Source organism: Pezoporus flaviventris, unplaced genomic scaffold, assembly GCF_033815535.1.
Source record: "Pezoporus flaviventris isolate CSIRO_AGI_PZ_B2104156 unplaced genomic scaffold, CSIRO_AGI_Pfla_v1 ptg000006l, whole genome shotgun sequence".
In the NCBI taxonomy this organism is placed as follows: Eukaryota; Metazoa; Chordata; class Aves; order Psittaciformes; family Psittacidae; genus Pezoporus; species Pezoporus flaviventris.
Window position 1 is genome coordinate 15,207,099 of NW_026892554.1, and position 26,610 is coordinate 15,233,708.

At 39.9% G+C, this 26,610-nt stretch overlaps 2 protein-coding genes across 9 annotated transcripts in view; one reads left to right on the top strand and one right to left on the bottom strand.

The window, feature by feature from the left end:
* SLTM (SAFB like transcription modulator) lies at nucleotides 1-25,974 on the bottom strand. 6 transcript variants are annotated; one of them, XM_061447090.1, is made up of 21 exons: nucleotides 25,780-25,974; nucleotides 24,926-25,013; nucleotides 16,737-16,801; nucleotides 16,268-16,453; nucleotides 15,779-15,826; nucleotides 14,806-14,833; nucleotides 12,986-13,454; nucleotides 12,375-12,424; nucleotides 10,322-10,440; nucleotides 8,527-8,676; nucleotides 8,328-8,437; nucleotides 8,080-8,240; nucleotides 7,645-7,736; nucleotides 7,258-7,421; nucleotides 6,010-6,184; nucleotides 4,944-5,068; nucleotides 3,696-3,866; nucleotides 2,480-2,794; nucleotides 1,906-2,044; nucleotides 1,008-1,165; nucleotides 1-657 (listed from the first exon to the last, which is right to left on the bottom strand). In XM_061447090.1, exons 1-21 carry the CDS (start codon nucleotides 25,972-25,974, stop codon nucleotides 549-551), a joined length of 3,117 nt encoding a protein of 1,038 aa, XP_061303074.1. In that variant the 3' UTR covers nucleotides 1-548. The 6 variants fall into 6 exon arrangements, with proteins under 6 accessions (XP_061303074.1, XP_061303069.1, XP_061303070.1 ...); XM_061447085.1 differs by having other exon boundaries at nucleotides 1,906-2,056; XM_061447086.1 differs by having other exon boundaries at nucleotides 1,906-2,056; nucleotides 16,277-16,453; nucleotides 16,728-16,801.
* A 44-nt stretch (nucleotides 25,975-26,018) lies between these two features.
* Nucleotides 26,019-26,610, top strand: part of RNF111 (ring finger protein 111) — a 53,353-nt gene continuing 52,761 nt past the window's right edge. For all 3 annotated transcript variants that reach the window (XR_009742234.1, XM_061447094.1, XM_061447097.1), the window contains exon 1: nucleotides 26,019-26,126. Coding sequence is in view for 2 of the 3 variants with exons in the window: in XM_061447094.1 (XP_061303078.1) it covers nucleotides 26,050-26,126 (77 nt within the window). In the remaining variant the exon portion in view is untranslated. The remainder of the gene's footprint in view (nucleotides 26,127-26,610) is intronic.

Genomic DNA, 26,610 nt, shown 5'->3' on the forward strand with positions numbered 1-26,610 from the left:
TATACAGAATATGAAGGTTTATTTCAAAAGAATACATTTGCAAGAATACACATAATGCACTCGATGTAACAGTACCTTCTGCAAAAATAGGTTACATAATACCCAGTAATGAAAGAACAATCTTAGTTCTCTACAAATTAGAAAGCAGAGAGAATAGCCTGGACAACCTTCAAAATGGAGGTTATAGTTGTGTATGTTGTGAGAAGTAGCTAACTTTAAAGCATGACACCACAGAGCTAATGTTGGTAAATCAAACTACTAGCACATGGCTGCAAACTATTCTTTTATACAGGATTAACAAATATTTTGGTTCCAATTTGGTTTTTACACAGCTCTAGTGCCTCAGGGAAAACGCTTATCAAAGATACACAAAAACTATCCAAAATTACAACGTAACTATTAAAATGCCTCCAAAATTGAGAGGAAAGTAATCATGTTAAATTAAAAAAATTTAACCAGGACTTCCAGACAAGGTTTCCTGTGTTTTAATCAGAGAAAGTTTACAAGAGATTTCAATAAGTTATCTTGAAACCAAGCAGCTGTAGATCTTAGAATCTTCGTGGAGGTCCACCTTTAAATGGTTTAAATCCTGAGCCACTTACCCTCTGCATGGAATTCCCTGTGATCTGTACAACTCTATTAATTGGTGAAGAATTACTGGAAACAAAGGTTTTAAAAAAATGTTAAGTCATGGTAAGTATCCAAACTCTTGATGTACAAGTTAAGAACATTGTTATGTCTCATATCACCCCGCTGTTAAACTGTGAGTCTCAAAAGAGTCTTAACAAGTTGTCACTTGTTTCTGCGCAGGTGCACAGTACTGCCACTAGCAGTATAACAGTTATGGAGTCATGTGCTGGCATGGGAAAGATGGGTTTGTGTGCTGTGCAGCAACAACCCATCCACAGAAAGTAACACTGCTTGCACTGAGACCATTATACTTCCTAAGCACAACCAAAGCTTTGAGAGCTCACGAGGGAACTGAGAGGAAGGAATACTTCTTGTACCTTGTATGTGGAGACATCATGCCACCTCCTCCACGGCCATCTCCCATTCTCCTTGTGTCATGATACCCACTTCCTTGAGAACTAGGTCCATGCCATTCTTTCCTTGGTCCAGTTTCACGACTATGGCGCTCAACACCATGTCTGTCCTCATTATAGTGCTAGGAAGAAAGCGGTAGTCATTTTCAGAACTAAAGGTGTACTTGATTATCAACAGGAAACAAGCTTTTCAAGACAGCTAAACTCACACTATAAACTTGTAATATACAGAACTCAAGCATCTTTTAAGATTTTAGTCCACAGGCAGCTAACCCACACTTACAAGAGTCCTATTAAAAGTAACAAACACCTAATTTGCAATGGGTGTTTGGGTATGCAGGGAGTAAAGTTCCGTGAGCTCATACTTTACTCCCAATTCTGCCCTGATCTCGTATAATCACTATGTTCCATATAGCTAGAGAAAGACTATTTTTAAATGCTTCAAGATCTAGTGGCATGGACCGATTTGGTCTGTAGGCTTTAAAGACAAGTCCTACAGCAGGTTTTTCTCTCAGTAACAACACAATGCAGATTAAAACAAACTGCACTGAAGTAGCAGGTAATATAAGGTTGAGACCTGGAAAACACATGACAATGAATTCTTAAAAGCCTAATCAGCAACTCATTCAGATGTTGTTCTGATCTACCTGAAAGGTGCTAGACAAAAAAAAGAATTGGGGATGTTTTCTGCCATTTCTTGGCTTACAAAAAAGCCCACCAAAAAAGAACTTTTAAAATAAACTAACTTTCAAATAGCCAGAACACTTGGTGGTCATTTCTGTGAAGCTACACGGTCATTTTCCATTGTGATTTTGCTTTTTCCTGTCTCACTCATGCATACAAACACAAGAAGATGACTCACTTGTCCTCCACCTCTCTCTCCCATCACACCTCGTTCTCCTTCTCTGCTTCCATATCCAGAAGCACTGCTACGGCTACCAGGAGGTGCACCTCTCACATGTCCAGACACTTCTCTTCCCGATCGATCCGACCTCTCGCTTCTGTAAAAATTGCTTTTATCAAAATTTTGGTTTCAGTATAATAGAACTGGTACCGAATCACAGCACATGCAGACTTCAAGGATTCCCTTTTGTTTTTCAGGTTAGCTTTTTTCTTTTACATCTATGTAGCTCTCTAAAGAGTTAAACCTTGCATGTTACTTGTTCACACTCTTGCAGAAAAGCCTCCTTACTTTATGTTGCTACACACTGTTAAGTACAGGCTGCTGGGAGTCAGCACCAAGTTTACAGATAAGGTTTAGTGTATGTGACAACATACCCACCATCTTTTCTAATGCATTTTGAAAGTGACTTTGCCATTCTTTAGGGAGGGGTCTGTTCTCTCTTTACACAACAATTCTTGAGGAATTGCTAGTACGGGTAAACTCCGTAAGAATCAGCATGTTCACCAGTTCGTTGGTTAGCCAGCATATTTACCTGCCGTCCCGCTTGTCTGTGCTTATGCTTCCCTCACTCTTCCAATTTGTTTGCCTAGGTGGATTTGAACCAGTCTCTCTTGGATGTCGACCATGTGGTATCTCAGGTCTGTCGTGAATTATCACTGTTCTTCTTTCATCTCTGTCTCCTCGCACTTCTCGTCTGTCTGTGTCTCGAAGTTCACTTCTTGGTTGTGGTGGTTCATTTCTTCTGGACTCACTGAAGTTCTTGGGATATCTCTCAAACCCCGGCTCTTCTCTTCGTGCTGTTGGACGAGTCTTTTTTGCTTCACCTTGGTTTACAAAACGTTCTCGCCTAAGTTGTTAAAGCAGAAAAAAGTCATGTATTTGTCTCCCATTTTCCCACTTCTCTGCACATGGAAGCACAATGTGAGCTTACAAAAAATATCTTTATACACGTTCATTACTATATACGCGACATGTATCTCAATGATCCTTCCCACCTAAACTGTATTTATTTCTACAGTTGTGATTTTGATCTCGAGTTCTTATAGCCAGTTTAACATTTCTTTATGCATTTACCAGTTCACTTTTTAGTCAGTATAATTTACAGTTCACTTTTTAGTCAGTATAATTTAAGCGATTGTAGGGCTTTCTTTTTGCCTTGTATGAAGCAGAGAGGATGCTAGATTTCAAGTCACCTAGAAAATATAGTTCTAGCTCACTGCACCACAAAAGTAGAAGTCCGGAAGCTACAATTACATGGTCTTAACAACTGGTTACTGGAGAAGTTTAATGGAAACAAAACTGGAACTGGAACCAGCATTTAATGCACAGTAAATTTACTGCAAGGATCCTCGTGAATGTGACTTGTGCAAGAAATACCCTTAACTCTGATTAAGTAAGTTGCTTCTAGCCTTACTTCTTAAGCAGGTAAGTAAGCACATCGGACAGATCTAATCCATTGGAACCCACTTATGACTAGATGTGAAAGAGGAATGATCACAACAACTCTTTTGAAATGTCACCCAGAAGAGACCACCGGGCAGTTAACTTAAAAGTCCTCAGTGAAAATCAAACTGGATTCCATGGTATAAATTGCCAACCCTGAAGACAAGAAATTTTGGGACACTGCTGCAATTCTATTGCATCAGAACTCTATAAAGTCTTTAGCACTATTTTAAATTTTGAACAGTTATGAGTGAAATGCAAAGAGATGTGGGCAGGTGAATACTTGCCCTGTTACCGAAACTTACCTATCAAAAGATGATGATGGAACAGAAGAACCTTCTGGGTATCGTCCCCGTTCTCTGTGATCAAAATCATTAAACCTGTTCTGCTGGCGACTGTAATCTGAACTGTGACTAAACCGTGCATCTGTATCAAGAGCCATCTTCTTATTCTCATTCCAGTAAGGATCATCTCTCCTTTAAACAAAACAAATGAATTCTCATCAGTTGCATGGATCCAAATCAAGGCCTAATACACAGAAAATTGTTATGAGTCAGCTGTCTGTTTTAAAGATGTGCATTTGACCTTTGGAAAGCTACTAACAGAAGTGGACTCTTTAAATAGCGGACAAAATCACTTAAAGAAAAAAAACCCACACGCTCCCGTTTAAAGTGCAAATTAAAGAGACAAAAACATCAATAAAATATGCAATAAAATCTAAGCAATAGCATAGTGTTGGGCACTTTAAAATGAACCAGCAAACAAACCAAAACCCCAAGAAAAACATCAATGTAGCAAAAACCAGCCTTCCAAGGGAAAAAGAAAAGAAGCCCTTTAGGAAAAAAAAAACCCCAAACCCAAACCAAACAATGAACACCCACAGACCAGAACAGCTTTCTCCGGAAACAGCAGTGTAGGAAACATCACAGCCTTGCTCACTAAAAACATTCAGCTACTCTGTGATAAGAATGTGAGATATTAAGCGTATTATCAGTAGCTGTATTTAGTCCTCTAGTGAACAAGTATTAATATTCTGCTACTGTATCTACCGTGACAACTTACATTTACCTTCCACTGTACCCAATACATCAATTTTATGGCCGAGGTCTCAGCCCTATTTTTATAGCCAAGTAAAGACCAAAACCAGTTCATCCATGTGGCTCAAATGCCAAATAACAGATGTCATCAGCTTCAGTAAAAATGAAAGCCATCACTTTGACTTCCTGAAGCATCCACTTACCAGAAATGTGAATTCTTAAAGCAGAAGCTAGGAATTTCAGCCATTCTCAGCTTTTCTCAGCGAATGTACTGAATTGCGTTACACTCTTTTTGTACAGTAAGAATTAATTCACAGGATGCTTATTTCAAAACTCTCTCCTACAGATAAGGTATGTTTCATGCTTAGCATAAACTGATGTCAAAACCAAACACCTGAAAACAACTCTTCTGTAAAGACTTGTTTCAGGTACAATTGCATTTTCAAGTCTGACACAAGGCTGGTATCTGTTTCGTTTACTAAATGCTGTCAAACCATGGTTTGAGAATTAGATTACCTGTGATCTACATCACGTGGTCGTTTCAAAGAATTTCTCTTCTCTTGTTCATAACGAAGTTGCTGCTGTTGTCGACGAAGTTCCTCCCTTTCACGCGCAATACGCTCCGCTTCTTTTCGACGTTCCTACCATGAGAGCGAAGGGTCAATAAACACAACAAACAATAACCCTTTATTAAAGATATTTGTAACAGTTAGCAAGTATATGGAATTAATAGTTGATAATTTTCTAGCAAAGGCTATCTAATGGAATTAATCCTTGGATAGCATCTAAGATTAAACAGCATATGGTATATTTCTCCAACAAAAAGTAGACAACAGATCTGGAGAAGCTATTGGCTATTAGAAATATCTCCAGGTAAGTTCCTGCACCGCTACCGTGTTTGTTGTTCAGGCACACATCCATCAAGCTGCCACTGACATAGAATCATAGAATCGTTAGGGTTGGAAAGGACCTTAAGATCATCTAGTTCCAACCCCTGCCACAGGCAGGGACACCTCACACTAAACCATGCCACCTAAGGCTTCATCCAACCTGGCCTTGAATGCTGCCAGGGATGGAGCATTCACAACCTCCCTGGGCAACCCATTCCAGTGCCTCACCACCCTAACAGTAAAGAATTTCTTCCTTATATCCAATCTAAACTTCCCGTTTAAGCTTGAACCTGTTACCCCTTGTCCTGTCACTACAGTCCCTAATGAAGAGTTCCCCCCAGCATCCCTACAGGCCCCCTTCAGATACTGGAAGGCTGCTATGAGGTCTCCACACAGCCTTCTCTTAGTAAAATTATGGAAGGTCTGTAGGACAATATGCTCTGATGTAGTCTGTTTTTAGAGACAGACATGTATAGCCTCCACATAAACCAGTAACAAGAATTTGCTATCAAATTACAAGTCAAGCAAAAAAGGTAAAGATTACTGCTGTTGTACACTTTGGATTTTGTAGTGTTTGGTTGGTTCTTTTATGGGCTGGGTGAAAAGGTGAGGATCAAAATTCACTGCAAATGCCAACTGGGTTATACTCCAAAATGATACTGCACCGCAAGCCAAAACAGAAATACGCACACCTGCTCAATACGGACACGTTCTCTTTCCAGCCGCTCCCGTTCCATCCTTTCCCTCTCTAGCTTTTGCCTTTCAATTTCTAATCGTTCCCTTTCTCTCTGTAAGCACTCTTCTCGTTCGTGCATTATTCGTATGCGTTCTCTCTCACGACGTTCCCTCTCAGCAATTTCTCTTCGCCTAAAGAAAAAAGGAGAAAAAGGGAAAGATGTGGCAGAAACTGATCTAAAATCTCTCATCCAAAACTAACATCACCTGAGGTACAGACACTGAAAAAAAGCTATTTCAGAGTAAGGTCTTGACAGAAGTCCCAGAATAAGAAGTCTCCTTTTAGCCCCAAGTAGCCAAACTGGTTTTAGCATATTCTATAAAACCATTTAAGCAGACAGCAAATCTAGGAAAAGTTTTATCATTATTCTTGATGTATTCCATGCTGGATTCATATTTTTATGCTGTCATTTGGCAAACAATAACAACAGCTTAGCAAAGAATAGGATTTGGATCTTAAAAATAAATGCTATTTTAGCTCCTGTCCTCTTCAAGCTAACAAAAAATTTACTTGTTTTCTGTCCAAAACCAAGACAGACTAACTTGACCACTCAAGTTAGCGGTCACTAACCACTAGTTAGTGGTCACCACACTTGACTTGCACAGGTTAGGTACACTTGTCAAAGCTTCGTTTTGCTTTCATCTTCCCAGTACCTTACAAGAATCAGGAAAGGCATTTTCTCATTAAGCTTTATAGTTGCTACAAATTCCTTTCTTTAGGGAAATCCAGCTAACAGAAGTCATTTAACTATCCTTTGCAAGCTTTTGGACAGATGAAAAGAGCAGAACAGAACAGTATAGCTGTTTAGTCCTTTTACTTAAAGGGACAAGATTATTATGCTCAATTTGCCATTAAGATATACAACAGTTCTCTGTTGAAAACCAGACACCCCCAAATACTACCTCTGTCCACACCTCCTAGTCAACTTCTCATCTTTTCAAACAGAAAACTGGCATGCAGTAACAGTTACGAGATGTACCCCCCATAACCAGCACTAAGCTGGGTGTTTACATTTATGGCTATTAACAGATTAAATAAAAATTCTGGAGTCCATTAATTTACATAAAGGTACTGACAGGCAGAGTCCCAGACTTCCAGCATCTGAGCAAAAGGCTTGACAGAATGCATTCTGAGTGGGTTTCTAAATATAGTATCTGATCAATTAATGCAGAAAATAGCCTTTAGCAAAAAGATGAATTACTACCTTCGGAGTTCAACAGCTCGTCGTATTCTTTCCAATCGAACCATGTGTTCTCGCAATCTCTGTTCCTTCATCTTTTCAAAAGGCAAGATATCCTTTCTACCCCTGTATTCCCTGAATTTCACTTTATCTTGAATAATACGCTCTTTGTTCCTCAATATCTGTGGCTATAGATAGAGATTACAATGGTTATTTCAGAAGTCTCATTCATTTAGGGAGATTTCTGGATGCTATGTTCAAGTATCATTAACTACTTAGCTATCCCCAAAGCATACAAAGCTTCTATCTAAGCTTAACAGTTTGTGGTAGTTCTTCACTTCTCAGTGAAAATATCAACTGTAAAGGAGTATCAAATCAGATAAGCATTGCATCAAATCTATAGATACTTACTTTATCAAACCTTCCCCTTCTAACTGTCCTAGTGTGGCCTTGGTCTCCTTTCATTTGGTCTAAAACTACAACTTGACCTGGGCTTTTACCACCTGGTGAAAGGGGAAGAAGAAAAGAAGAAAAAGAAAAGAAAAAGAAGAAGGGTTTAACACACACATACATCCCTATTCGCCTATTACAGCTTTTCCTTAGTGAAATGTCTGAATCCCTGAACAGAAGTGTTACTGACAGAAGCAGCATACCAGCACATGGCTGTAATTAAGTAGCAATATAAAATCTGGAAGCTTTTACATCAGCTCCAAAGTAATTATGTTACTGAGTGTAAAAAAGGAACAAGTGTTTAATTGTCTGGTTTCCAATAAGGGCAAGAACATGCCCACAAAATAAGTCAGACACACACATACAACACGACGAAGACATGGCTCTATTGCATACTTATTCTTTTCTTTTCTTCAGTTTTTTTAGTGGATTCTTGACTGGGGCCACTCGCTCCATTATCACTCTTCTCATCTTTACCTTCTGTTTTCTTGGCTTCTTTACTTTCTTTTTTTTCAGATTTCTCAGATTTCTTTTCTTCTTTTTTTGTTGATGGAGTTCTTATTAGGAAGGAAACACAAATGCAATGAGGACAATTCAACTTAAAAGGATTTTCACAACTTCAGAAGACATATGCAATTTCTTACTTGCTGGCTTTATCACTTGAGGCAGTCTTCTTATCTCCCATGCTCCTACTAGAACCAGATTTATCATCACTTTCTTTCTTCAGCTCCTTTTTGGAAGGATCCCCTTTCACCTATGTTTTTTCCCCAAAAGCAAATAGGTTAATACAGATTCTTGCATAAGATGGTCTATTTTGGGAAGTTTTCATCTCATTAAACCTACTTTCTCAACAGAAATTTGTTGTCCATGCAGCTCTGTTCGGTGAAGGTGTGCAATACATCTAGCCACTTCTGTACTAGAGGACATTGTTACTATGCCATAACATTTTGCCCCTGGGCTTCGTGCATTTGTGACCACCTTTGCACCAAGTACCTATATAAACAGGTAAAATTTAGGTTTTGAGAGAGACATTTCTAGTAAGGAACTAATAGTATTCCAATAATATTTTTACCCTAGTATGTAAAAAACAAAGCAAAACCACCCAACAACAACAAAAAACCCCACCCCACTGGGAAGACTGACACTCCCAAGTTTCCAAAGGCATGTAATTCCATAAGAAACTGAAGCTTTGAGAACTTTATCCCAGCTTTCACATCCAGGCATGTTAATGATTACATCCCATTTTGAGAAGTCACAACCTCATGCACATTATCTAAATGCTTCTTTTGAAAGTTACTGTCAGAATCAATACACAGAAACACCACTGATCTGAATTTGACAGTTCATGTCTGACAGATTAATCGCCCCGAAAGCTGCCAAGTAAGTGGCAGCAAGGTGTAAGTTGTATGACGTAGTAAGTCAATAAGGGGGCCAATTCTTCAAAGGCATCTATCAAATGCATCAAGCAATTTTAGCAACCAGCTCTTTGACACCTGGTTCTTGAGAAAGCACTGTGTTCCTTGCTAGAATTTCTGTAATTACTGGAGCCAGTTACCTTGACGTAGTCATGCTCTAACGCAACAATTTTGTCTTTCTAGCAGCCTGTAAGGTACAGTCATTTAGACATATATTTCCCAGTTAATTTAAAACTGGGAAGCTAAGTAAATACAGGTAACAAGCATCTTTACAGCAAAACCAGCTAAAGAACTGGAAGTTTTAACAAAACATACCCTTGGGTTTCAGCACTTGTGACGGCATTAAATAAAAATCACCTACTAAATTCATTAGAAAAATCAGATACCCAATAATCAGCACACATATGTGATATTCACAGCGTTAAGGTTCTAGCTAGTGTCCAAGATACAATAATGTCATAACTGCAAAGACTTATAAAAACACTGAATTTTCAGTTATCAGCAGCTCCTTCAAGAAAATGAGAACTGCAATAAAAATTGTTTTCAAGAAGACTGCTTAGCTTATATGGATTCTGCATTGTTCTATGGAATTTGTATGTTCAATTGAATCTAAAATCCAGGAAAACAGACTTAGTTTAAGCAGCTTGTAAAAAATTCATTAAGTCATTAAAGAGTCCCTTAAATGAACAGCCACTTTTTACCTATTTTTCCTATTCACAGACCCTCAGAACACGTTTTAAAAAGCGTTACAAAGCAGCAGGTTCTGTAGAAACTGTTCACATTACAGTTTTCCCAGTTAGCACATTACCTTCCTCTCACAGTTAAACACAGTTGCTACAAAAGAACATAGCCATCATTATTTAATTAATAAAATGACAATTTAAGCCAGTCCTGATCAGTCACATTTGTGACATTTCTTTTGCCTCTATGGGAAGAATAATTTTTTAGTATTAATAAATATTTTTTTATTATTTTACTGGAAGAATAATTTATGGGTTTTACCCCTATGGGAAGAATAATTTCTTACAAAATTAACATGATTCTTCCCATAAGCATGCACTCTTATTTTAGATGCTGAAAATATAGGGTATTTTTAGCTTACACTGCTTGGATATTTCAATTCAGGCTCTTATTTAAATAAAGTATTACTCCATTTCTGTAACTGAATAGAGGAGGGGGAAGAGACACATACAACACACATGGTATCACACCCCACGAAATACCTTTCCATATTTGCCAAAGAGATTTTTCAAGTCAGCAGCTTTTGTGTTGGAAGACAGTCCGCTAACCCACAGGTTTCTAGTTGAACTTCCACTGCTACCACTAACACTGCTTGCACTTCCTGTAACAAGTTTTACAAAACAGCCAAAAAATTAAGGTGACAAAGGTACCATGAATTTTGAACTAAACTGTTGCTGGAAAGAGAAGTTTAGTCTGTTACCTTTAAGTAACTGTTTATCTGGCTACCTTTCTTGAAAAGACTTCTATATGAAAAAAAATACACGCAGTAAGATTTCATTCATTTACTCATGTGTTGGAACCAACAGCTTGGCTAACACATATCCAAATGACACAGCTAGAAAAATCATACAGTTCTTTGTTAAAGGCATGCTTTACCCCTCATCTGGGTATGTACATTCAGTATCAACTTCTGAAACTTATCAATAACTTTAACCCAAGAACATTTTTTTAGCACCCATTTGTCCTTCATCAGTATGTCTTAACAGTACTCGCATTACCAAAAGATAGCAGTAAGGTAAGTTGAGGAGACTGAGCCTCCAGAACAATGCAGTCAATTCCCTAACTTCTTCAAATATATCCCTTCCATCCAGAACAGCTTTTTTAAAATGCTGCTGGATGTAGAACTGGATGCAACCCACTGAAATGAGTCCTCCAAACTAAGGAAAATTCTAAAGAAAAAAAAACAGCAAAACCTTATGTGCTCCCCACAGATAGCAATCATTTTTGCAACAATATAGAACTGGGAGCAAGAGATTCATGCAATCTTACTCCCAAATCTTTTAGCCTTACATTGTTAGTTCAGCTTGTTGTTTGCTGCCAAACGTATGAAGTGCTTTTGAGTATGTTAAATTGTAGCCAGTCATACAGGCAAGACCAGGACTGGATCTTAAGCTAAACAGCTGGAAAATTTGGTGGTATGCGGAGTTTTTAAAGGTAATTTAACCACCTTGAAGAAAATAGTAACTTTCCTTCTTCAGTACTGAAAGCAACAGATTTCAGTTATCAGCTATTGTCAAAATAGGATATCTTGATAAATCGTGACACACTTAGAATGTCATTAAGATATCACTAAAGAGCCATGGCTGGCTTTGGCTATGTACTTTAAGACAGCCTTACAATAGCTCCGATTACAGTTATATATGCTACATGAAAACACATCTGCAGTATCTTAATTTCCTTGTAAGCATATAACTACCATGAAAAGACACGCATCTACAGAAGACTGAATTATCTCTATCACAAAAATTTTTCCTCAGAAATTAATTTATCAGATAAAATTCCATTCATCCATTAGTAATATGAGAGAGATTTTTTGACAGGTTTTTGGCAGAGAGCTTGCAGGCAAACCAAGGAGACTCATGAGATTATACAAATGCACTTGCTCAAGTATGAAGCATTGGTGTAAATAACTGGTGACATTAACGTGCTCTTGAGCTCCACTCAAGTATGAGTTTGTAATTGTAATACAGGGTTTTACAGTAAATGGACAGAAATTCCAACACAGACAAATAGGTCCAAGTTTAATGCACTGAACAACCAGAAGAGCTGTTATACTTGGTTAAAAGTTCACTTTATTTAAAAATGAGCTAGAATTAAAAACAAGACAAAAAAAAATTATTGGCATTATGTTTAATTACTTGCAATTATTTTTTGCTGATCTTGCATATAACATCAACCCAAACCGCAGTATGTAAAGTACAGCAGGCTTCTCTGAAAATTACACCTTCTCATCAAAACAAAAGACTTGCGAAATGTTAAGTGCAATTTGCTCCCAAAAGTATTTTGGAATAAGAGAATGTATTTTCATGGAGTCTTTTAACTATTTTTGACCTTATGAGGAATCTGACACAGGGAAAAAAAAACCAAACCAAAACATAGACATGAACATATAACTAGTGTCTACTGTAACTCTAGCATAATTTACTACAGATGTATGAGTTCAGTCATGTAAGCTGTGCTAGCATGTGGCAAGCAGTTTCTCAAACGGGGAAGCATTTAGTTATGGACAATACTACCCTAATTTGTAATAGTTACCTTTATCATCCTTTGATGTTGTCTTGCTTTCTTTAGATTCCTTAGTAGAGCTAGAGAAGCAAATTAAAGATCAGAAGAAAATTGAAAATACAGCATGTGGTAAGTGTTGCATTTACACTACTAATACTAGTAGACAAGTTAGCATTGCAAAAAATAAAAATAAAAAAGGGCTAGACTGTATATTTGAACAAATGATTCCCTTATGGATTCTTGCACTGATTTTCCCCAAGATGCCTGAAGATCTAGATTTTCTGACAACTCTATTCAGTGGATATATGGCAATCTTCTCCAGATTTCAGGACGGGGACTTGACTTCATTTTGTGTTCTTAGAACTGATAGCTGTTCATTACCATCATCACAAGGACATTTAAAAAATCGTCAATTTGAAAAAAACAAATAAATGCTGACAATGCGACAATGCAATCAGAAGGACATAGTGTCTATACGAAGATCTTGAATTTTAAAAAGTAACTTATGGCGGTCAAAAAAATCTATAGGCAGGAGCATAGGATACTAATTATAAGATTCTTGCTGCTACCCCCATAATGTAGAGTGATCTTATTGAATGCTGGTACTCAGTATCGTAAAGAACTGACATAGAAAAACAAACCTCTTTGCTTGACCAGAGGCCCCAGTAGACGAGGGACCTTTCTTCAAAGTATCCTTTTCTTTGTCTCCAGATTCTGCTTTCTTTGAACTTTCCCTGGCTTCCTTCTTGACGGGATCACCCTTCACGCAGTCTTCCTTCTTACCATCTTTATGGTTCTCAGTCATCTCATAGTCCTTGCTTTCCTTCTCCAGGCTCTGTGAAATGGCATCCTGCCCATCCTTGGGCTTACTTGCTTCAGAATCTGTAATTTTCACATTTTTACCTGTTTCTAGGAGGTCATCACCATCAAAATCCAGAGTGATGGCATCTTCAGCCTGGATTGTAACCGATATGTTATCATCCTCAGCTTCTTTCACAGAGGTGTTAGCTTCCATCTCTTCATGAGCCGTGTGATCAGCCTCAGCTAGGCTTTCTTCTGAAGGAAGAGGTTTAGATACTTCTTGTGTACCATCACCAGAACCTGCTTTATCTAAGAGGATTTAACAGGAATAAATATGGCAAAACAGAAGTTTAAACAATTTCATATGCATAAGCTAGAATAGGACCTAGAAAATACAAAGCCAGTTATTAGCACTGATGGAAGGTTAGAAAAAAAAACACAAGGTGTATTAACACATATATAAATCCTTTACCCAGGATCACTTATTCTTCCATGGCAAAACACATTTTCTAGAGACAAATACCAAAACATTAGGAAGGGGAATATGGTTCCATCCTGGAGATACCCGTTCTTCATAAGAAGTATCCATTTTCCAGTTTAGGATTTAGTGTTAAAGAAGAAAATAGTTGCTTTGAATGCTCACAGTTTGATTTAAGTCGTCTTTGAATCTTCGCGGCTCTAGGACTTCTTCCCAAATCCGAAAGAATTACAGTCTTGGAGAATTTCAGCCAGTCTTCCACGCTGGGGATCTCCTTTGTTTTTTCCATTCCTAAGCAGTTGTTAGGCAGTCAAGTTAGCTGCACAAGGCTGCTGCAGAACACGAAGTGAGCCTTAATCCAGAGTTCGTAGACAAACGGTTCTCAGTCTTCATCCACTGGAGAGATTTTCCATCTCAGTCCGACACAGGCATCTCCAACCACATTCTTGGATTTGTGCAGATGGGGCACTTCAGCCATAGGGTCCCTCGTAAACATGGAGTCTGTATTTTTATCCTGTAGCTTCAGTAATGTGTTTATCCCATCTTTTGTAAAGTGATGATGTTCCATGTCCTTTGTAGTCCACAATATGCAGAATCCTTAAGACTTCTGTCCAGGAAGTCTGTTTGCCCAAGTGCATTACATTCCTTCTATAGTTTCGCTAATGAGCATAGCTTACAAAATGTAGCCACTCCACAGGTTTCCAAACACTTGTTTTACCATCCTATATACAACTGGTATTTCTAAGTGACAGTAAGCCAAGGATATGATGGTCCACACATTTGTTGGGTGCTCAAGCTCAGTGTAACGGTGTATCATTTCACTCAAAAATCAGTTACTGCAGTGCAAGCTGGAAGCTCTCACATCAAGACTTACCGTATATTAAAATTGGAGTCCTTGAATACTATGGTTTTTCATTAAGAATCATAGTATTACAGCTATATTATACATCCACCACAGTAACTGATAAGTACTGTAATCAACTCTTTAAGAGTAAAATAACTCTTAGGAGTGAAATAAACCCACTGATTGCAATGATTCCAGGTGCTGGGCTTAATAAGGAGACAACTGATGCTTAGTACTGGAGACAAGCCTAGTATTAGGAAAGAGACTGAATATTACAAGAGAAAGTTGCCTGCTCTATCAGACTAAGACCTCTGAACTCTATTAAACTTTAAACATACCTTTCTGATTTTCTTCATCTTCACCATCCTGCAAAAAAAGAAAGTCAAGACTAAACAGCTCCTACTTTAAGCAGAACAGTTTGTAGTTTCCACAGAATTTCTATCCCTTGAAGGCAAATTAATAAAACCCAAACTGTTTCCAAAGAAAAAATGGTCTAGAAACCAAGCCTGTGCAGCTCTCCCTTGTCAAATCACTGAAAATTTTTACGAAACTTCACTGGTGTGTATCTGCAACACCTGCAGTTTGCAATTGCAACACACAGCTATTTTCTTCCCCTTAACTCAATGGGACATTTCTAAACTGTTCTGTATCTTGCTAAAGCCTTCAGAATGGCTGTCTAATTACTACTTTCAATGCAAGCAATCCCTCATTAGGTTTAAAATCTTAGGACAGAAGTCAGAAACTAGGTAGACTTCCTCCACTAAGTACATGAAAATGAAAACAAGATCTTAAAAGGTATTTACTTATTTATCATTAGGCTCGCAGACCAAGGCATGCTGTAGAAGATGTCATTTTCAAACATCAATTCCATGTAACTTCAAAAGAATTTCTGAACTTAAAAATGTTACAGATGTATTAACAACACCACCACCACCCAAACCAAACCCTTCCTCCCCCCTCCCATTCTCTAAAGGCAGATTTCTACATTCAAACAGGAGTTTAGGCATATATACTATGTTAGCATTTGACATAGCCCTCTGAAGTGTTTTTAAGAGGGTTTGAAACATACTGCTTTCCAAGTCTATGCACTAAATATGCCCAAATTGTAGACAGGAATTTGCACTTAAACAGGGCATCTTATTTGGAAATCACTATTATCTTCATTATAAAAAATTATGAATAAAAGCTTCCTATAGTGCTTACCTGTGTTGTACTACATCATCTGACTCTAGGATACATGCTGGTCTAAAGTGATCTTTTCCAACTAAACAGATATGAAAATCATCTTGACAGAAATTATTTGGAACTTACATGGACAGCTGGAAAAGTGTAATCTTCCACGTCTTGACCTTCATTTTCCTATGAGAACATAAAAAAGGACTTGCTCAGCAAAGTATTTGTAAAACACTTCAACATTCAGAGAGTCAAGAGATTCATTTAACTCAGAAAACATTTTAGTTAAGTGGAATCACACTCAGTAAGGTGAACATCAATGAGCAGTTCTCATTACTTGTATCTTTCAGTTCAGTGATCAGATTATATATGTCACCACTAGTATCAGGGAAAAAGCCCACTTAGGAACTCTGCATGGACTGTGGTAGTATTTTATCAGTCAATCCACACCACATCTGTTTCAGGACTATTCAAACACAAGTCAAGGAGAACAGAAAGAAAAAGTACTAAATTATCTTTTACAGATAAGCAAGACAAACTAGAAGAAAAAAACCCAATCCCTGGTTCTGACTTCCCAGGAATACAAACACGCTTAGAAAAATGTACATGTAAAATATAACAAAGTACCTGACTCACAGAATCCTTTTCTGTCTCTTCTGTTGTCTCTGCTGGCTCTGGGTCCCGGTATCTTTTCTTTTCTGCAGATGGCAGTTCTTTTGAATTCAAGTTCTCATCTTCAACAGATTCTTTAAAGTCCTTTAATTCATCATTTCCATCGAGATCACTTGCATCTTGAGTCTCCAATTCACTTTCCTTTTGGTGTGAAAAACAATTACTTGACATTACAAGGGTGTTACTTGTATTCTGAGAAACTAATGGGTGGAATCACTGTTTCTGCAAAATGCTGTAACACATCCATAACAAAAATTCATAGCATGTTTAAAAAAACCCACACACCTTCACACCCTTAGGTACCACAGCTGTGAGCACAGTAAAAACAATGCTCCAAATTTCCACAAAGGAAGTGGAAGCTTATTTTGGTAAATAAAGCCAAACATTAAGCTTAAACTCAGAAAAGATTACATACTTTTATTACCTTGACAAAGGAATCATCTTCAACTGAAGCATCACCAGTTAATTCATCAGCTTCATGCTTTTTACCTGGAATGACAAGATATACTGATTACTAGAGCTACTCCATATACCAGACTTTCTTTCAATACTGAAAATATACTAAATATTTCAATACTGAATATTGTGTTGGGCCTTAGTTTACCTGAACTGTTCACTATCAAGATGACCCTTCCCAAACCGAGTATTTTTAAGGTCAGCAGAAAAAAATGCAAGCTGAGCAAGCAAGCATGAACAATTAATGCTGTTGCATATACAAGCAGTTACATCCAAGTTAGAGATTTTAACACCAATCCTTCTATTTTGATTGATAATGGAATTCAGGAGAACATCAAGCTACGTTTCTAGAATTACTGGAGTTATCTAGACATTATGACTTCAGACATTGGGAAGGTCTTGCCTTCTAGTGTAATTAGCATCACTGAGCAGTTTGGGTTAGAAGAGTCCTCTAAAGGTCATCTAGTCCACCTAACCTCCTGCTGAAAGTAGAGCCAAGTTCCAAGTATGATCAGATGGTTCATGTTTTATCTAGCTATGTCTTTGACTATCCACAAGTATGGCAACTGCAAGACTCTCCAAGCCACCTTTTCCAGTGCTTTTCATCACTAAAGGGAACTACCAGCAGAAGAATTGAGTCAGGTGAAGCCCTTGTGTTTTCTACATGTTCTTTATTGTACTAGTGCATGTATCATCAAAGAATTCAGCTCTTCCAGGACATGCACACTCTTCTCTAATAAGGTTGTCTCTGTGGAGCTCAGAACTAGACACAGTTCCCTTTGAAACCCACTGCATTTCCTTAATCTTCAGTAAAAACAAGACCAAAGAACACCAGATACAAATATCTCCACATACACCCCCTTTGCAGAGCATTCTCTCTCTGATTCATTCTATTGAAGATTAGTCTATGCGATGTTTTTCAGTAACTCAAGGCACAAAAGCAGTTGTTAGGACGTGGCTTTACCATCTTCTACTGAAACTCATGTCAATTCCAGATGCAAATGACATGGCAGTCATGATCACCACTTAATGCTTTATTTTTTGACATCACATCTTTTCCCATTCTCAGCTCTGGGGCCCCCAACAGAAGAGGGATGTGGACCTGCTTGAGTGAGTCCAGAGGAGGCCATGGAGATGCTGTGAGGAGTGGAGCAGCTCTGCTCTGGAGACAGGCTGAGAGAGCTAGGCTTTTTCAGCCCTGGAGAAGAGAAGGCTCTGGGGACACCTTAAAGCAAGAACAGCTTCCAGTGTCTAGAGGGGCCTACAAGAAACCTAGAGAATGACTCCTACATGTGCATGTGGTGGCAGGACAAGGAGGAATGGCTTTAAACTGACAGAGGGGAGATTTAGATTAGACATGAGGAAAAAAATTCTTCACCATGACAGTGGTGAGGCACTAGCACAGGTTGCCCAGAACCTTGAGCAATCAGGTCTAGTCAAAGGTGTCCCTGACCATGGCAGGGGGACTGGAACTGGGTGATCTTTAAGGTCACTTCCAGCCCAAAGCATTCTACGATTCTATGATCCCTTCATCCTCTAATGAATGGCTAAATCAATCCTATAGATGTTCAAAAGCAGTAGAAAAGAAAAACATCAGCCAAAGTTTGACACAGATGGAGATTTCTACTACCTGGAACAGTCAATTTTGTCAGCAGCTAATTTTCATAGTCTTTCATACAGAGTTCTTAAATTGTATTTCAAAGCTGGGAACTGCTCAACTACAGGGGAAGAAGAGACTACTGTTTTGGTTTTACTCATTTCACTGAAAGATGGCACTCTGACAGTACTCCTATATGCAGCATACTGTTTTGAATTTTAGACACACACTAGTCCCTAGTTACTTCTATGATTGCAAAATATGAGATCTAAGAATTCAGATCCAAATACATAAAGAGATCTTGTCCCTGATTTTAATTCATTTAAAACAAACTAAACATTCCCGATTTATATTTGTAATGTAATACATTTGCAAGACTTTCGTGCAGAAAGCCAGCAACACAGGTATACTTAGGAAAGGCACCACACAGGTATACTTAGGAAAGGCACCTTCTCTCAAAAAGAAGCATGCACTTAACACTAGAGAGTTTTTGATATGCATCACAGCTGATGTCTGAAAGCAAGACTAACCCAAATCTTGTATTACTATTTCAGCACTCTGTGATAGAATGTACAGCAACATGTGTCTTCAACGTAAATTAAAAACACAGTGAGAAACAGCAAGGATTTCTACACACATTCAAGTGTTTTCTGTTTTGCCCCTCTCACATTTCAGTTCTTGAGTTTATTAAACCCGAAAGACCAAGTTTTCCCTGCATCCCATATCTAGCTGTGCAGAGAGACAGCCAAAACCACACATCAGATGCTAGACATATTTAGCAACTATCTGGCATATACTACCATGAAAGCTATTTAGATTCACTCATTTTGCCTGAGGAAGTCTCACAGGTGAACTAGAACCTAGACTATATTAGGGAATTAAAAGAAAAAAAAAAAAATCTACCTCAAATTAATCCCATTATTCTGCAATAGCAGCTAGAGAAATGCATTTTATTGACATGTCCTCATCAAGAGGAAGTTGTACCTTTCAGTAATGAAGCTGTCCATATGTTTTGTTTGGTGCTAGATTAGGCCAAACAGGAATACATGTTTTCATTAGCCTTTCTTCAGTCTTGCTGTCTTTGTTCGCACCAAGTCTCATTTACTCCAAGTACCAGAGGTACTTGGTACAAATAAGGAGACCTGAACAATGACCTTCACCTTCCAGTGCCAAGCCACAGAACGGTAGGAAATCTGCTTTCCCCTCTCAGCTCTGTATTGTGGGTCACTCTGATCTGGTCAGTCACGCTGCTCAAAAGCAGCACTTCCAAGGTTCTGATACAAATCGTTTTCAGAACTTGGCACACTAACACTCCAAAAAGCCAGCATCCACAAAAATTCACAACTTCCAGAGTCCCCAGATATTCAAAACTTTTCCACACTGACACTCATCCACAGCAGTCTACTGAAGGCACACTTGTCTCAGTTACACAGGATTAGAATCAGATTGCAGCAAACACCTTTCAGTGACCTTATTCAAGACTGCTATCACTTTGGGGAAAATAACTGGAATTAAAGGGTACGTTAACAATCACAGTCAGAACAGCTAGACCTTCTGCAGACAGCAGTCGTCTTACAGGTACAGCAGTTGTCAAAATACGATAAAATTTCTGTACAGATTTATCCATGCAGTGGCTATTGAAAATGTCAGTGGTGTAAGCAGCAGTCATCACAAAGCTGGGTGCCCAACACCATAAATATTAATTTACCTTGGAATGATGGCACTCCTTTATAAGCCATGCCTACTCCCTTTTCAGGCAATGGCTACATATCGTAAAATTGCAACCCACTACTTAAATAGAGAATGAATATTCTCCTTATGAGATGTAGAACATCTTTAAAATGCTGGTTTAAAGCCACACAGGTTTAGCTTTTCTCTCATTTACAGGCCTTAAAAGTTGCATAAGCTTGTTTTACCTATTAATGGTTTTCTACATGAGAAATTCAGGCTTATACAGAATTACAGAAGTATTCTGGAGAAGTCTTAAGCTAGGTATCTGCAGAAGTATATTGACACACTTATAAAATTTTGGAAAAATCAGTGTTTGCATTTCTTCTGGTACTTCTTTTGGAGCCCCAACAGGTTTCTGTTGTAGCTGATGCCAAAGATTCATCAAAAATGTGCAACAGGAGGCAAAAAAAACCTCTACAATGGAGTAAACTCTTTATAGCATTATTTAGTTAAGAGGTCTGCTGCAATTCGAATAATATAATTTGCCACAGTATTAATTAAAGCAAATTATCCTGTTATACTTCTGTATTCTTAAACAGTATCACAGAGGAACAAGAACATTTAAGTCTTCCCCATTATCTGCAGGATACTGCTCTTACTCGCTTACAGTTTTTAGAAAGGAAGGCCTTTTGAAGGCCAACGGTATACAGCTTAGTTTTTTTTTAAGTAACTCAACAGTTTTAATAAAGAAGTCAAAACCTGTTGGTTACAGCATTTGATCTAACAGCACCATCAAATTGGAAATTCAGTCAGAAACTAGAGGGGTACTTAAGACATGAAGTAATAGGTATCTGACTGGCCTTAAAAAGTTGAAAAGCTGCAAATAAACATCTCTGCTCACATTAATTCTCTAAGGTTAAAATTGATTAGCCTAGAATCTGTTCCTCACCCACACTAATTCCAAAACTTGGCAGAAAAGTAACTTTCAATCACTAAGTCATGATGTATCAATATGCCACAGTATTTTTGACTGCAAATAGTTCAAAGGAATGGTCACATCGGAAACATTTGGAAAATACTTCGTCCTAGAAGTAACTTCCTCTGGATTATCAGAAGCAGCAGCAGAATGTTCAGACTTGAAAAGAACATCTTTTTCCAAAAACTCTTATCTTTTCACAAACAGAGAAATTTGTCCATAGCTACTAAATTCCAGTGTGGAAAGGCACAGCTGAGGCAATTAAAGATGGGGCACTTGGTATTTGTTCCATCTTTAAGCTTTTTAACTTTAATTGGCAAAACCAACTGATCCCACCTCCACAGTTTTTCTGATCAGCTGTTCTGCAGTTCTTCTTTACCCCAAATATTTAATTAAATTAGCTTCCAGGAAAAGTGTTGTATTTTGACTAACTTTTCATACAGGATCAATCAAGGATTCTTGCTGGATTACAGAATCCTTCTGCAAACATTCTTTAAGTCATGATGCGAAGTCCACTTTCCCAATGAAGATCCACATGGCTCCCTCTGTGTTATATCAATTTTGGGCAAGTCAGTAAACACCCCATTCTAAATATGGCTCCTTTTTCATACAGTACATTATCCTGTGGAACTTTGTATGGGACACTGGAAAGCTGCTGTTTAAAGAAAGTCTACATTCAAACCAGTTTAGTCAAGGTCTTATTATTCTACTCAGTGTTTCACAGTTATTTCTTTCCTGTCTCACAGGAAGTTGGCTTTGTACCATCACACTGTCAGAAGGTTGTCACAGTCCAGTAAAAAGCTGCAGTATATACTCAGCTGATAGATCAACTTATCAGGCCATTACAAGATCCTGTTCTATGGAAGTAAATTCCACTCTTAGCCTTATTCCTACTCCTCTCCATATTTGTCAATATACATACAAAAAAATCAACGAGAGAGAAAACAAATGCAACACACACCCCTGCACACACTATTCCCCCTCTACTTCAGCCTGCATCAACATTCCAGATCAAGTTTTTCTAACAGACAATGCTAAGGAATTAGACATCTCAGTTTTTCCACAGTTGCAGTGAAAATGGCTACAGAAGACATTCAGTCTAAAATCGACTCCATCTGACACAGTTCATGATTTTTTGGAAGGGAAACCTCCTTCACCTGTCTCTCCTATTCACCTCTGCCTGCTGTGAGGAGGTTTAGTCATTATTCCCACTTCCTGGCTTTTTCTGAGGCTGTATTTTCTTCATAAATTACCATATGATATATCTACCCTCCTTTGTATAGCAATAGCAGCATCAGGAAAAAATACTATAAAACTAGTAGTGCCTGGACACCAGGAAATAATTAAAGGCTGAAGCTGTGGGGCAGGGAGGAAGCAAGCACTAGCAGAAGGCCTAGAGCAATCTGTCAGCAAAATCAGTAAGTGAGGCAACACTATGCATAGTGAAGAACGTGTATAAGCACAAGGGGATCAAGACAGTTAATTTAAGAGAAAATTCAGTCCTACTAGATTCAAGTGATGGGCATACATCTCCCACAAGCCTTTGAAACTTTTCCAGTGACACATTAGGAAAAGGGTTTTTTTGAAGTGCCAGATTTACAAGTTTTGAGGAATACTTTCTGGTTACTAGTAACATATTTCAGTAGAAAACATCAGAAAGGGAGATAAGATCAGAATCTGTAGTTAACACATACAAGCAACAGTTAAAAAGAATATATATTCTTTCTTACAGTTATAAGTAAACCAATTAAAAAAAGATTTTCCCCAGACAAATTACAGAGTTTTAACTTGTTCAACACGTGAAGATTAATACAACATGAACCTTCTTATTTTTGGCACAAAATTTGCTCACAAGACTTTTATAATCCAAAAAGTAATGAGGAAAAACTCTTGAGCTTGCAAAGTAGGCAGATAAGAACTTCATGAAGGTCATATTTTACTTTGAAGTTTACCAAGAACATACACGTTACACATACACCTTAAAATTCCACAGAAGAGGTGGCAGGGAACAGTTACTGAACCCTGCCTCAGGCAGCAGCAACCTCTGCAGAAGCAAAATTAAACCAGACGCTGCCTCAAGAACATTACGCACATGGAGATACTAGTTTGGAGAACAGGAGGATGAAAAGCAGGAGGTAAGTGTTCGTTACAGGAGAGCAAGTAGCCATTTAAATCTCTACATGAAAAATTGTAGAAGCCTTTCCTTATTTAGCTTCCAAGTAGTTTCCTTAAGCATCAATTACTTTTCCAGAGTAGATAATAAAGTAATGTTGCAGAAGAAAATGAAACCACATTGTGAAACAGTTTTATTCCCTCTTACTTTTCTACTAAGTCCAGGTAAGTACAGGTAAGTTATTTAAACTTTCTAAGCAGAATTTATTACTTGTTTCCCCATTCACAGCACCAGCCAAAAGCATGAATAAGCATTTCTACCACAAAACTCAGCCTCAGTTAAGTGACAGTGGTATAATATTGATCATTTCCAAAACAGGTGTCTATACCACACTTATGAACATTCCTAGCATGTACATTCCGTGAGGAATGCCATGCACAAACCACACATTTCCCAGTATTACTTGATTATGAATGCTCTCAGAACAACAGAAAATAAAAACCCAAACTAATACCCCACAGAACTTAAGCTCAGAAAAATTATTAAATACTGTAATAAATATGTATGCAAAAGAAAACAGAGGCAACAACCTCTGCCAAACAAATCTGTATAGAATCTAAATAATTATTTTTCACAACAAGAAAACTAAAATCTCTTCATTAGACATTTCAGAGTGTGCCTTCAGAGCCCATTCAGGAAATTCCTATTTATGAATCCTGTCTTCAGTAAAAAGTATGCTAATAAACCCAAATACAGTTGTAGAATCATAGAATAGTTCGGGTTGAAAAGGACCTTAAGATCATCTAGTTCCAAACCCCCTGCCATGGGAAGGGACACCTCACAATAAACCATGTCACCCAAGGCTTTGTCCAACCTGGCCTTGAACACTGCCAGGGCTGGAGTATTCACAACTTCCCTGGGCAACCCATTCCAGTGCCTCACCACCTTTACAGTAAAGAATTTCTTCCTTATATCCAATCTAAACTTCCCCTGTTTAAGTTTGAAACTTTTTACCCCTTGTCCTATTACTACAGTCCCTGAGGAAGAGTCCCTCTCCAGCCTCCTTGTAGGCCCCCTTCAGATACTGGAAGGCTGCTATAAGGTCACCACGCAGCCTTCTCTTCTCCAGGCTGAACAGCCCCAACTTTCTCAGCCTACCTTCCTACGGGAGGTGCTCCAGTCCCCTGATCATCCTCGTGGCCCTCCTCTGGACTTGTTCCAACAGTTCCATGTCCCTTCTTAGTTGAGGACACCAGAACTTGACCCTTCAGCTAGTGAGCCCCTAGCACATATTGTACACCCATCACCAGCCTAGGTCCAACACCTTCTCATGGCTTAACAACCTCTTAGTTCTCCCTCTGCTAACCACAGACACTCTAAGAGAATAGAGATACCCATCCCTGCTCCCAGAGCCACACAGCAGTTCTTATACCCACTCTAAACCTGTGACACTCCACATTCAGAAGTGAACACAGCATATTCCAAAAAGCCCACAGATCACCTACACAGTCTCAGCACACACAGCACAAGCCCACAAGATCTGCTGGCAGGACAGCTGCTACCTCATAACACATCTCTTAACCTACCCATTTTCCATGTCTATCCGGCATGCCTATATATTGCCTATATAGTGACTAAAACCAGACAAGTAATGCAAGAGATGTCTCAGATGACAGAAATCATGAACAGTAAAGTCATAACTGTATCTAAACTACAGGCCACAGTTCCACACTCCTTCTTTAAGGTGATATATGCCACAAAAACCAGTTAAGAATGTAATATATATCCAAAGATCTTAACCTTTGCTTTTAGTTGGTTTCTTGGTGGGTGTGTCAGCCGAAACAGTTATTTCAATGTTATCTGGATCGCCTCCTTCCTCTTCAATAGCCTAAATAAGACCAAAAAACAAAAATTCAATTTTTAATGGATTTCAGTAGGACTCCAGACAATTCGATTTTAGAAGAAGTCAGTGAGACAATTACTTTTTTTCCATCTCAAAAGCATTTTAGGAAACACTTTGGGTTAAAACTTTCACTTAGAGTGAGGGAGGGAACACTAGTGATAATGGCAAGAGTTTAAGCTGTTAAAATGGCATGTTCAAAGCACAGCTTATCAAGGATCTGCACATTTCTCTTTGGAAACACATCAGTAGAAGGCTAGTACGATATCCATGATAGCATGAAGGACAGCACGAAAACAGGGGGAAGGGAAGCTCAGAAACCCTACAGCAACAGCCAGCCCCAGGGCTCGCCCCAGCGGCCGCCCGACGAGTTCCTACGCCCAGGGTGGCGGGCGGGCCACAAGGCCGCGGGGCGAGCTCCACCAGCTGGGACACCGAGCCGGACCCGGCCGCCGCCCACTACCTCGGCGGCTGAGAGGGGCGTGCCGCCCTGCTGGGGCCACGCACAGCCGCCGGGCTGCCCGATCACGGCAGACCCTCACCACCACACCGGAGGCAGCACGGGGACAGGTCCCGCCCCCCACACCGGGGGCAGCCGGCGGGACGACGAGGGCCCCGCCCCCGGAGCCAGGCAGCCAGCGGTGGCGGGCCGGGCCCCTCGGCTGGTCGGGTAGGGCAGTACAGGACAAGGCCGAGCAGGGGAGGAGGGGGGGGGGGAGGGGGCTGGTTCCCGCGGCCTGCACCGGCCTCTCACCTGCTTGAGCCGGGAGATGAGCACGGTCTTCACCCCGGTGATGTCCAGGTTGCGCCGTTTCAGTTCCGATTTGAGGTCAATTACCCGCAGATCGGTAATCTTCTTGCTCTCGGTCGGGGGCAACGCCACCGACGCCGGCGCAGCAGGTGCCGCGGGAGCCCCCGCAGCGGCGGGAGACGAGGCGGCGGCGGCCATTTTAGAGCGACTGAGCGCGGCAGCTGCACGCACAATGAAACTCCCCCCCGCCCGGCCGGGCCGAAGAGTACCCGGATGGAGGCCGCGGCCGACCTGGAGGCGCAGCGCAGGCGCGCTGCTGCTCACCTGAAGCCGAGACCTCCCCGCGAGAGGTTGGCGGCGGCGGGCGGGCTGGGCGGGGGGTGCCGGGCTGTGTTGAGGCCCGCGGAGCCCGCCCAGGAAGGACGGGCTGTGCACGCCTGGTGCCGCGAGGGGCTGGGCTCTTGGTTCTACAGGGAGCGGCGCCGAGAGCCATGAGGTGCCCCGGGGCGGTGCGGGATGCGGCTGGCGGGAGGCGCTGGGCTGCGGGCCTGCGCTAAGGTGGGGAGGTGCCGCCGGCTCCTGGGCTGGGACCGGCCCCTAGAAGCACCGCTCTAACCGCGAGTGTTTTGGGCTTGCGGTTCGTTGGTTTCTCCTGAGAGCTTCTGGTCGAAGACTTCATGCAGCTGCGGGGTTGTTCAGTAAAAACTACCAGATAATCAGCGTGCGGTGATTGCGTGTGCGTCTGAGTTAGACTTAAGTGCGAACACCGTGAGGCTGCTCTGTGGAGCTCGGGGTACCGGTGCGGGGGCTCCTGGAGAGGGAACCTGCTGCCGG

What these genes read in the sequence shown, in the direction of transcription:
- SLTM (XM_061447089.1), bottom strand. Translation starts at nt 25,974, where the DNA reads ATGGCCGCCGCCGCCTCGTCTCCCGCCGCTGCGGGGGCTCCCGCGGCA. An exon ending in TCATCTCCCGGCTCAAGCAG is followed by an intron (nt 25,014 to 25,779) that starts GTGAGAGGCCGG and finishes GGTCTTATTTAG; the next exon opens with GCTATTGAAGAGGAAGGAGG. An exon ending in TCTTTGGCAAATATGGAAAG is followed by an intron (nt 8,677 to 10,321) that starts GTATTTCGTGGG and finishes CTGTTTATATAG; the next exon opens with GTACTTGGTGCAAAGGTGGT.